Source organism: Telmatherina bonti, assembly GCF_933228915.1.
Source record: "Telmatherina bonti genome assembly, chromosome: 3".
NCBI classification, from domain to species: domain Eukaryota; kingdom Metazoa; phylum Chordata; class Actinopteri; order Atheriniformes; family Telmatherinidae; genus Telmatherina; species Telmatherina bonti.
The window spans coordinates 12,051,720-12,063,900 of record NC_136621.1 but is presented as its reverse complement, the minus strand read 5'-3'; the positions used below and the strand labels follow the sequence as shown (position 1 = coordinate 12,063,900).

The 12,181-nt window shown below is 36.4% G+C and overlaps 1 protein-coding gene across 1 annotated transcript in view; it reads left to right on the top strand.

Moving 5' to 3' along the window:
- Positions 1 to 11,965, top strand: part of LOC306772668 (uncharacterized protein) — a gene marked incomplete at both ends in the record, with an annotated part of 83,615 nt that extends 71,650 nt beyond the window's left edge. Inside the window, 4 exons of the mRNA XM_079262268.1 lie at positions 4,373 to 4,548; positions 5,769 to 5,928; positions 6,050 to 6,295; positions 11,877 to 11,965. Coding sequence (XP_079118394.1) covers positions 4,373 to 4,548; positions 5,769 to 5,928; positions 6,050 to 6,295; positions 11,877 to 11,965 — 671 coding nt within the window. The remainder of the gene's footprint in view (positions 1 to 4,372; positions 4,549 to 5,768; positions 5,929 to 6,049; positions 6,296 to 11,876) is intronic.
- Positions 11,966 to 12,181: the final 216 nt, after the last annotated feature.

Genomic DNA, 12,181 nt, shown 5'->3' with positions numbered 1-12,181 from the left:
CAGCTTAAAGCTGAATGCTGCGTTAGGACCAAGCTTCTAGTCTGTTCTTCTGGACGATGGAGGAGTTTACAAAGCAGTCACTGCCACTCAAAGTTTTTTTTAATTTGCTTCAACGAGATCGTGAAGACACCGGACCAGTCGTGCTCCAAGTGCTGGGGCTTAGATTGTAATAGGAAATGGCAGAGAGCAGCGCTAACAATATTTGTGTCCTCAGCCAGAACTTCAGGAAAAGAAAAGTTTGGAGGATGCCGTTTTCAACGTTTTCAACAGGTTTTGACTCACAAGTTAAGTTGGTTGTCAAAAATGTATGAGGGGCCGTTTAGGACATTATTCAGAATTAGCCTCCCACAGACACATGTGAAATTTAAATCATTCACACACTATGGTGAAACCTCTCATACACTATACTGAAATATCCTCTCACACACATTATACTGAAATATCCTCTCATACACTATACTGAAATATCCTCTCACACACATTATACTGAAATATCCTCTCACACACATTATACTGAAATATCCTCTCACACACACTATACTGAAATATCCTCTCATACACTATACTGAAATATCCTCTCACACACATTATACTGAAATATCCTCTCATACACATTATACTGAAATATCCTCTCACACACACTATACTGAATAATCCTCTCACACACTATACTGAAATATCCTCTCATATGATAAACTAAATTCACTGTGTTAATTCTTAAATCAAATTTCAGTACAATGTGTGAGAGGCATTTTACTAGTGTGTGTGAGAGGTAAATTTCACTTGAAAAGGAAGTTATTTCAGTTGAAACGGAAGTCACGTAGTAGAAAAATTAGCGCAATTTCAAAACAAACCGTCGAAGAAGAAGTGGTAAGCGAGTAAGTAGAGAAAACGCAAATGCTCGTCAGATGTCTGTTCAGCAACCTGCCAACAATCTTAGTGAGGCAGCGGCCTTACTGAATACTTTACTGGCTTCAGCAGAGAGTATCAGAACTCTGTCTAACGCCACAGCAGCCGGACAACCGACAGCAACTCGGAATGAGGACACGCTAACTAGCCATCTAACGTCGCTGTTTCCATCCCGCCAACAAAGCAGTTTAATAGCCGCCTCTTCAGGTCCAGTTCCATTGAGGAGAGAATGTGCACCTCGGTATCAAGCTCAGCAGTGCTTCACTAAATGGTCATCAGGCATGAGGAGAAAAAGGTAAATATTAATTTTAACATCTAGACAGGGAAACTATAAACCACCCCATTTAAATAGAACTGTGGTGTTGCTTTTGGTGCGTTATTGTTAGTACTTAGACACATTATAATATTAGGAATAGTATTGTTACCCAAAATATATATAATTACATATGTAAAACCGTACAGTTTTTTCAGTAACTTGCCTTGTGTCTAAGCTTTGTTCATGGCCATGCAGTAAAAGTTTTTAACTATCGGGTTGCACCCTAAATGTTGTGAGTTTTGTTTGACATTCTGTTAATGTTGTCCTTGACTTAACATGAATGGGTTGTTTTCATGTGTTTCAGAGCCAGGGATCAGCAGCATAATCACTATAACAAGGACATCATACTACTGCCAAATCCAACATGGGACATTGTTTGCAAACAAGGTCCAAAACAATGGTTGCACACACACGGGCACATTCTTAGTGCTTTTGAATTCAGTAAAGCTTGGGACCACCAAACTGTATTAAAATGCATCAGGGAAGGCTTTGGAGACCACATTCCAGAAGATGTTAGGTAGGCTAATGGTCTATTTTTCTCTGACAAAATCAAACGTACTGCAACATACTGGTGTATTTTTTGATCAAATGTACAGTTCACCCCGAAAACCACTTTAAAGAAATCGAAGCATGTTGGCTTCTTTACAATTCATAACAACATTGCTGATTCATATCCATTCTTTGTAGCCTCCAGTTTCTTATGGCTTGTGGAAATAAACTGGTGTCCCCTAAGATCCAGGAGAACCAGGAACTGAACTTTATTACATAAAGTTTATAAAACAAAAGCCCTGTATGTGAGACCATCAAAAACACTTCTAGTAAGCAACTTTATTCTCTTTACTAAATAATTATGCTTAAAACATTGTACTTTCTAGAAATTATCTTCATATTGTGTATCCAGTGTACATTTGATGAGCATATTAACATACTTTTAATGACTATAGGACAATTCGGAAGACAAAGATCATTCCTGTTTTTTAATATGTGTTTTGTACTGCTATGTGACAGTACAACACACCTATTACACAGTAAGAATTCTTGTACAGTGATGTAGCAGTACAACGCAAAAATTAAGTAATAGGAATGATTTTGAATTGAAGTTTTCATTGCAGTCAGAGCAAAGATGATTGACAATTTACTCCTTTCATCAATAAGTATTTCTTTTCACATGTTTGTTTAGAGTAATTTTGGTTGTTATACATTTTTTATATTCTTTATTTCTCTTTAAAAGACTACAACTGAAGAAGAAGAGTCTTCTCATATTCCTCCTGATTCAAACTCAAGTTTTGGCACAACTGCTAATGATAGTAATGATGACCTTTTTGAAGTGGATGCTCCACAGAACCACACGGGCACAACGAGCCGCATAACCACAAGAGCTGTTGCACGGTTAAGAAGTCAAAGTGAAGATGGTAATCCTGGCATCACAAACAGCTATAATGATGAGTATGGAACTGACCCCACTGCTGTTAAAAGACAAAAAGTAATGGAGTTAAATGATGAAAACTCTGACAGTTGTGGCAATGACATAAACAACCATGGCCACAGTGCAGGCACAAGTGTTCCTGATGATGGAGGTAACCATGCAAGTAAAGATGACATTGCCAGCACAAGTAGCCACAGTGAAAGGAACCATGCAAAAACTAATGGCGGTGCAGTCCCAGGCACTCAGAGAGCTGATGTAGACTATTCTTCATATTTAACACTTACAGCTACTCTTTCCGATGACTTTTCTGAGGATGAAGACCTCAATCTAGCTATTATCACCAGTTTGGAGAGTCAAAAGTGAGTAACCCTTTCATAAAATGTAAGGTACATGAATAGAAAATTCTTGATGACAATTTTTTTTCTCTGTGTAATCACATTGCTATTATTGCTCTGTAAAAACAGACTGAATCTAGCTGAAGTTTCCCAGTATTACCAGACTAGTATTTTTTCAGCTGAGAATGATCATTATGGTGGCACACAGATGTAACCTGCTCAACAGTGGTCATGCTTAGAGGATCAAATGACAATATTTTTCCAGGCAAATAATGACTAATAAGATTACCAATTATACTGTGTAATTTGTCATACAGGATATGACCACAGACATATATTTTTATTTTAAATTTATTATTGATAGCCGTTCAGTTGTTTTACTGTTTCACATTTCCAATTGGTCAACCAAAAAGTATTACCTATTCATCTCTGCATCTTTTTGCTTGGTATAATTTTCGTGGTTATGTCACATATGTTCTTTACTTAATTGGTTATTGTTTTGCACTCAAACCAGATTTACCTTAATACCTGACTGCTTCATATCATTCTGTTATATTTGTTGTTCAAAGTTTACTTATGTTGCTTTTCATATTAAACTCCACAACTCCCTTAACAAACTGCTGATAGAAAGATAAGAAGGCTCATGTTTCACAGGGTAATTTCATGACTTGGATGCTGATTCAAGCAGGTAATCCTAAAAGAGCCAGAATTTGTCTAACTTTCATCACTATACTGACTCCTGATCTTTTTGTTAACATGACACAATTTGGGTTAACAGATAATAATCATTGCAAAAATTCAAGAGTTTTTTTTTGGTTTTTTTAAAAGTATTTTTTTGCGCCATTTTTCTGAATCCTCTTTCTTATTTTGTTCTTTTTTTTCCCTCTTCAATTCTTTTTAAACAAATGCAGTGCAGAAAAGATTCCAGTTCAAGAGATACTTATGGAACTTTCCAGCAACATAAAGCCAAATCAGCAGTGCAGGTTTAATATAAATCGTTCTGCTGTCTGGGAAGAAGCTGTACGGGGCTTCCGCCGGGTATCTTATGACCCTCAATCGATGATCTATGTAAAATTCTCAGATGACATGGGAAAAAGTGAGGAGGGAGTTGATTTAGGAGGGCCAAGGAGAGAATTCTTGAGACTACTGATGGAGACCATTTCAAAATCACCCATGTTTGAGGGAAAGGAAACCAGCAAAAATTTGGCTCTTTGTAGCACAGGTAATGTATGGTTTTTGTTGGGTTTTTTTTTGTTTTTGTTTTTGTTTTTACTGTTCTTGACTGTTGAAAAGATTTTACTAACATTTGATAACACATTGAAATTGCAGTATTAATATAGTTGTCAGTTGTTGTGTCTTTATCAATATTATTACATTGTTTTGCAGCTCTCAGAGAGGATTGGTACTATATTGCTGGCAGAGCCATTTCAGTGAGCTTGGTACATGGCGGTCCAGCACCCAACTTCCTCTCACCAGTGATGTTTTCTCTTCTGGCTAATGGCACTGCAAAGCCTGTCCTAGAAGATATAGCTGACAATGAACTCTTGGAAAAAGTTCAAAAGGTCAGTTTTGGTTGCTTTCTTCTGTTAAATTACATTGATTATTGGTTAATACACTGCAAGGCATGCTACCATTTTCTCCCTCTCTCTCTTTATTTAAATGGACTATTAGTTGAATCCAGAATTACTATTGAAAAATGACTTACATTAATTGGCTACCTCATATCTTTTTTTGTAATTGCTGTGCTGTAATTTATATTTTACAATGTTAAAGTTTCTTGAAAAATTATCATAAGGATAATAATTCTACCATATGTGAGTAGATATACAATACTGGGAGATGTATAATATATGCAACATTTAGATGCTGTTTTGCCCATTCATTTTAAATGGAGCATCAACAGCAGTAGAGCCACCTCTTTACACAGCTCTTTAGATTGTCCCAGCCACGTACTGTAGCATCTGCAATGAAAACACAATATTGTTACCTTTATTAAAATTTGCAGATATAACACGGTGAAAGCAAAATTCTTGGCAGAACTACATTTTTGAAATGGACATTACATTAAGGATACCCAGTGTACTCTGTTTAGTTAATTATGTTGCTGTAGAACGACTTTTTTATTTGTTTTTTTCCGACACGATTTAGAAATTGAATTGCATAGTCATTTTATTCATATAAAATCAGAAAAATACTGAATATTTAAATAAAGATGATGCTATTTTAATTGTAGAAACATTTGAATTGTACACATATTCTTTAAACAAATTTTATAAACACAATACAGTCTCCCAGTGATGGTTACTGTGCATGCTGTCCTTGTCATGTATATCCTCCCTAGGTGAGACTAAGACAACAACAACAAAAATGCAACTGAGTAATATAAAAATGGTACAATGCTCCCTGGAAAAAGGTCCACCATTCTGGGGCTGCTACCTCAGTCTGCTGTACAGGAACAATTTTGTTGTGCTGGGAAGCTGGCTTAATGACATTAAATCAGATTCTGATTCTGATTTCATTCAGTATCCTAACATTTTATTCTACAGGCGTAACTTATTAAGTGGGAATTAAAAATTGTTTCTTGCAGTTCTTCGATGCCATTGTGTTGTAGTGGTGTCAGAAAAACACATTTTTCCATTTTTTAAATTGCATTTTTAAACGTTAAAAATATTTATATGTTTGGGGTTAATTTGTGTATAACAGATTTTGTATGTGGCTGCAGTACATGGCATCTCACTAACAAATAGCCTATATAACAAGTCCCTACTCCTTGTGATGCCAGGTGTCTGAAAGTGCAACTCTTGAAGAACTTGAGAAGTCAAGGGCACCTCTGTTTGACTACTTGGCCAATGCAGGATGCCTAAGACCTATGCATTCAATAAGAGACAGGGATCTGCTGGTACATGACATAGTCATGTTTCAGGTCATCCACAGGGTTCAAGGTCCATTTCTGAGGTATTCAGTACTGTCAGGTTACTCAGAATAGTGATCAGAATTGTACCTGGTTCATGGTTATTTACATTATCTTAAAGACATATAACCTTTTTTTCCTTATTGCCGCAGTAATACCTCTAATTACACATTATTGCAACGGATTCTGTGAAGGACTGAAAACACTTGGGATATTGGAGAAACTCCGAAGCCATCCAGACAGCTTTCGCCCCTTGTTCTGCTATGAACCCAACACTCTGACTGCTGACCAGATTGATGACCTTTTCAGCATTCTTCTGTCTCCAGAAGGTAGCAACAAGAGAGCTGCTGAGGAGCTAGTTGTTACATTCTGGAGAGACTATCTCCAGGATGCACAAGGTATTAAACAGTTCTGTAATAAATGACTTAATGTGTTTCTTTTACTTTGTTGGTCCTGAATTTGGTATGTTGGAAAATATAACCATTGGACAACCAATCAGCAATGTTAAATACCTTAAAATATCCTATTGGGTTGGCCATCTAATAACCAGGCATTAAATTAAAGTATTCATTTGGGGCTTGTTAGGTTTCCTTTTAGAGTCACTCCCTAAATACAATCTTTAAATCTAACTTTGCACTTTTTTATTGTGAGAATGCTCACATTTTTTTTAATTGACTGTCTTGACATCAACAAGTGAAATGCAGGCTGTATTATAAAATCCTCTTGGTGCTGAAAACAAGTATTACATTTTTAATTATAATCTAATTTTAAAAGTATGGAGTGTGAGTTGTATTTTACAGGCTGATTAATTTAGCTGTAAGGGTCATGTGATGCAAGTCTATGTATAACAGGAAATTGTGTGTGGGATCACAGGTGTGGGTTAGGCCAGAAGAAACATTCCATTTTGACTGCTTTGCTTGGTACATGCTGTCAACACGCAGAATGCAGTTTGTTTACTGATATGTAGGAAAACAAACTGGAAAAAAATTGGCTTTTAACTGCAACTGGCAGCGTCTGGACAGTTTATTACAGTATCTATACCAGGTATAAGCATATCAGGAAAAACTTCTGGATCTTAAACATTCCAGTGGCTTAAAGTATTGGCTTTGCCCCTTCATTAGCAAAGAACTGTTAAAAAATATGTGAAAGATAATAAATGTTGTATTAAGCCAATATCATACACTTTTGTGGATTACTATTAATAATGTACTACTGCTGGCAAACTTGTCACTGTACTCCTGCCACAATGTCACCTTGTCACCGTTGGATTTTTAAACACAAAATTATATCTTTATCACCCCAAATCACTGAATGTTTAAAGCTTTGTTTTAAGAAATACTGAAATGAGTTTGTAGACAAACTGTTAATCATGTTTATTTTCTGTTTTTGTACAAGATGAAGAAGGACAGTCAAAACTGGAGAAGATACTGGCCTTTGCAACTGGTGCATCAATGGTACCACCTATTGGCTTTTCACCAACACCTTCTGTTCAGTTCATTCATTGTGGCGATGATGACTTCTTCTACACACCAATGTTCCCGATTGCAAACACGTGTGTTAACTGCATTAAGTTGCCACTACATGTGTCATACCAGCTGTTCAAGGAAAAGTTTGACTTTGCATTAGGAAACACATATGGCTTTGGCAGAGCATGAACATATTTGGTTGTTCATGGAACATAAACTTAAAACTTCTATGGTTTTGTTTCATGCATTTACTTGTCTAAGGTTACAGTTATTTGAATAGTTATACTATTATAACTATAATACTTAAGACATATTAGGAAGATGGGGCCCTGTCATGAATCTCAATGGTATACTTTGTTTTGTTTTTTTTTATTAGACTGTCTGCATTTCCCAGTCATTCCTCAGTGATTTTCATTGTTCATCCTTTGTGTACTTTTGACTTTTCTTTGAAAAGAAAAATTACTTTTAAAAAACAAGAAAAGAAATAAGTTTATTTAAATGTTAAAAAAGAGAAAACCACACTTTGAAAGAAATTTCCCATAGATCCGTTATCTACTGCAAAAGTGCAAAAGTGACAAAAATACATCTATTCCACAGTTACCATCATTTTCAAGTGGATTAACTTGCTGGATAATGTTCATTGTGGTTTCATTAATGTTTATGTCAATGTCAGGAATTATGACATTGTTATTGGTTTGTAGTTGTGGTAATGGGCCTTCTTCATCAATACCATAGTTATTATCTTGAAGAACATCGTTTATGATTGGATGAATTCCGATCCTGTTAATGACACCTGTATGCCACAGCTGCAGAGGAGTCTGCCAACCTTGTGTGGACAGGCCATGGTTGTTCCACGAGTTTACAAATTCTGTTACTGCACGCTCAATTCTGGGTAAATAAACATAATGCAAACAAAAAAGGTGTAGTTCATTCAAGGAATCTAAAATGCCTTCTTCCTCCATGAAGTTAAAAATGTTTATAAATTGTCTAGACACAACTCTATTGAGTTCTGACCATAGTCTTTCTATTCTTTGATTGTGTACCGAAACACCGGTAATAACACTGTTCAGTCCCCTTCTTTGCAACATAAAATGAGCAACTTGAATATTCTCCATACCATGGTCACATCTGACTCTTAAGGGTAAACCAAATGTCTGTACTCCCTGTAAAAATAATGTCAAGACACTTGTGGCTCTGTTGTTTGAAAGGCACCTCAGATATATTATTGTACGACTGAAGCCATCGATGCAACCGTGAAAAACTATCCTCCATCTGACGAGCTTGTGGTTCCCATCAAAGTGCCTGTTGGAAGAAAGAAATCAAAATCAGTTTGTATTATCATGTATCTCATAATTTATCATTTTAACAATACTGTTGAAACTGAGAATTTGCGCATAATATTAATATGCTTTTCTTTACTTTACTAACATTTTAACTGCCAGAGAATAATTTTCACTCCATGAATACAGCATAACAAATAAAAATTATATTTAAATAGTAAATGTTGCCTTTCCAGCCATTTTATGACTCAGGCATATACAAAAGCCAAAACCCACCAATTAAGTCCTGAGACTTTGAAATTATTTCGGGCTAATATTTCAAAAAATTATTTTTGCACAAAATGAGTCACTAAATTGCTAAAAAAAAAACAAAAAAACAAAAACAAAAACATTCAAACACAAGCACATTATAAATTGAAGTCGAAATCAGTTTGGTTAAATTTTTCAATTTCCTGATTTTTCTCAATGTAAAATCACTAGCTGAATCAAATCCACTAAGTTGCATCTGTCAGTATCATTTCTCTGGACCTAGACTGTATATAAAAGGAAAACCTTCGTGTACGGTCTATGGTCTGGACAGGACCGCAATACGGTTGCCTAGCAACACTGACGTTGCGACATCACAGCTGATAGCAGCACGTTAGTTTTCCTTGGAAGCAATAAAATTTTCTCAGCAGATCTAGTTATTAGTAATACTAATTTAAGTTATATAAAAAACCATCTCTAAATTTAGATGATTAAGAATATGGTAATTTAAATTCTATGCGTCTAATATTTCCTGATTCTTATATATATATATATATATATAAGAATCAGGAAATATTAGACGCATAGAATTTAAATGCAAAGAGAACCACTGGCGCTTCTAGTGTTAATGAACAATGTATATTTGAAGTCATTCGAATATCATCGCTTACTATAAGTGGTTGGGGGCTTGAACACTGTACACTCTTCTGTGTATAGCATGTCGCCGTCTGAATGATCGCCCAATCGGATCCACTCTTTGCAGACTCTGTCTGACCCTCCAGCGTTGAACCCTTAATCCACATGATCTCAGGCTGCCAATAACGTACGCTTCACCTGCGTTTGGGGTGTTCTCCAGGATAATACTCACAGTACTGTCTAGGTCTTCATTTGACAGTACCGCATATGTTAAAGGCCGGAGTCCCAGAGTTTGTCTGTGCCGGTATAGGGTTCTCCGATTTATTCCAAAGCATGTTGCGATTCCCTGCCACGTCATCCCAACAGACACGCAGTGATGTATCTGCTCCGCGGTGATGCTATAACGAGGTCGACCAGGACCTCCAGTCTGAGTTGTTGGTGGTGTCAAACTGACACCTACATCAGTGGATCTCTGCCTGGCATCATATTCTTGCAATAAATTTCTAAAACATCCATACAGTGATTCTAGTAGGTTACTGGTATTTCCATGGTCCTGGTCATACATGGACACGGCTGCAATAAACGTAGACAGAGTCCGTGTGTGGTCGTCCAGCAATCTATACAGCCTTTCTTGCCCAAAAATGTCTTCATTTTGCAAAGACTCGATACACCGTAAAGCACAAGAAAAAAAACTTGTAATATCTTCTTCATTTCCTCTCACCTTAAAACATGGAGTCTGAACTTGGAGAAGAAGAAGAATCAAATAAATGGACATTGTGACCAGTGCAATCAGACACTTATGGTTTGTGTTGGATTTCAAGAGGCCGCAATAAAACTCTCTCGCTGGTAGGATGGAAGTAGCTACACAAGATGGCTATTTAGCATGTCCTGAAAGCGTTTGTTTTGAAATTGCGCTCATTTTTTCTACTACGTGACTTCCGTTTTAATTGAAGTTACTTCCTTTTCAAGTGAAATTTACCTCTCACACACACTAGTAAAATGCCTCTCACACATTGTACTGAAATTTGATTTAAGAATTAACACAGTGAATTTAGTTTATCATTTGAGAGGATATTTCAGTATAATGTATGAGAGGATATTTCAGTATAGTGTATGAGAGGATATTTCAGTATAGTGTGTGAGAGGATATTTCAGTATAGTGTATGAGAGGATATTTCAGTATACTGTGTGAGAGGATATTTCAGTATAGTATATGAGAGGATATTTCAGTATAGTGTATGAGAGGATATTTCAGTATAATGTGTGAGAGGATATTTCAGTATAATGTGTGAGAGGATATTTCAGTATAGTGTATGAGAGGATAGTTCAGTATAGTGTGTGAGAGGATATTTCAGTATAGTGTATGAGAGGATAGTTCAGTATAGTGTGTGAGAGGATATTTCAGTATAATGTGTGAGAGGATATTTCAGTATAGTGTATGAGAGGATATTTCAGTATAATGTGTGAGAGGATATTTCAGTATAGTGTATGAGAGGATATTTCAGTATAGTGTATGAGAGGTTTCACCATAGTGTGTGAATAATTTAAATTTCACATGTGTCTGTGGGAGGCTAATTCTGAATAATGTCCTAAACGGCCCCTCATACTATGAGGGGCCGTTGTTGGAATCAAATTCATTATTTCACATATTATAATTTAATGTAAAGGAAAGATAAAAATATCCAAAAGGATTTTGAGCTCTGAAAGTTTATATTTGCTAAAATGCATAATTTTCTGTTTCTTAAGTTATCATACGTCACTGGGAAGTTGCTGATTTGTCAGACTGAAGCCAGAGACGTTAGAAGCGACATAGTTAGTTGACCGTGTAATCTTGTTTTGTTCTTATTAAAAACTAAAAGAAAGAAGAAGAACTGGTTTACTCACATTTCAAATACAAAGTTGCTAGACTGACTCCAAAGTGGTGGTAAAGAAGAGAAACGAAGTGCCACAACAGCTGTGACCGGCATTAGTGATGTTTAACGATGGCACGTTTTGAAATTAGTTTAAGATGACAGAGATATTAAACCAGACAAGGAACGAGGAAAATGGCCAGAAAACAGGTTGGAGTTTAATAAGGAAATGTGAACTGAAAGGTTGAAGCTTAATTTTACAGCCTGAAAATGAAAGACAGGAAATTTGCTGTCAAACTTACACCTTTCTTATTAATTCAAGGGGTGGAGTTCCACATTAAACTAATTGTGTGTTAGAGTGCATGAGCATGTTGTAGCCCTTAATCGTCAGTTTTGTTGTTTTTAAAGTGCTTTACATAAAAGTTGCGGTACAAAGCTTTTGCTTCAGTTAGATGTGCATATTTCCACAGTGTACAGTACGTAAAGTGTGATCCTGCGCAGATCACAAGCCAAAGGTGTGCGAAGTAGAATGGAATGCCTCCACTCTCACTCCCCCTCCCATCCCTACAAGGCTATTCGACCACCGCTGATTTGTGGGGGGCGCAAAGTACCAGGTTCAGGTTCTCATGAAAGCTTTAAATGCCAAGACCAGTGCCAGCATTTGAGGTGCCCAAGGCAAGTGAAAGAGTTCCAACTGGGAAGTGTGATCCCCTGACTTCCAGCCAGAAAGAGAAACAGCTAAAGATGTGGAACAAGGATAATGTGTTTTACTTTTTAATTAGCAAACATATTTACTATAAAATTGA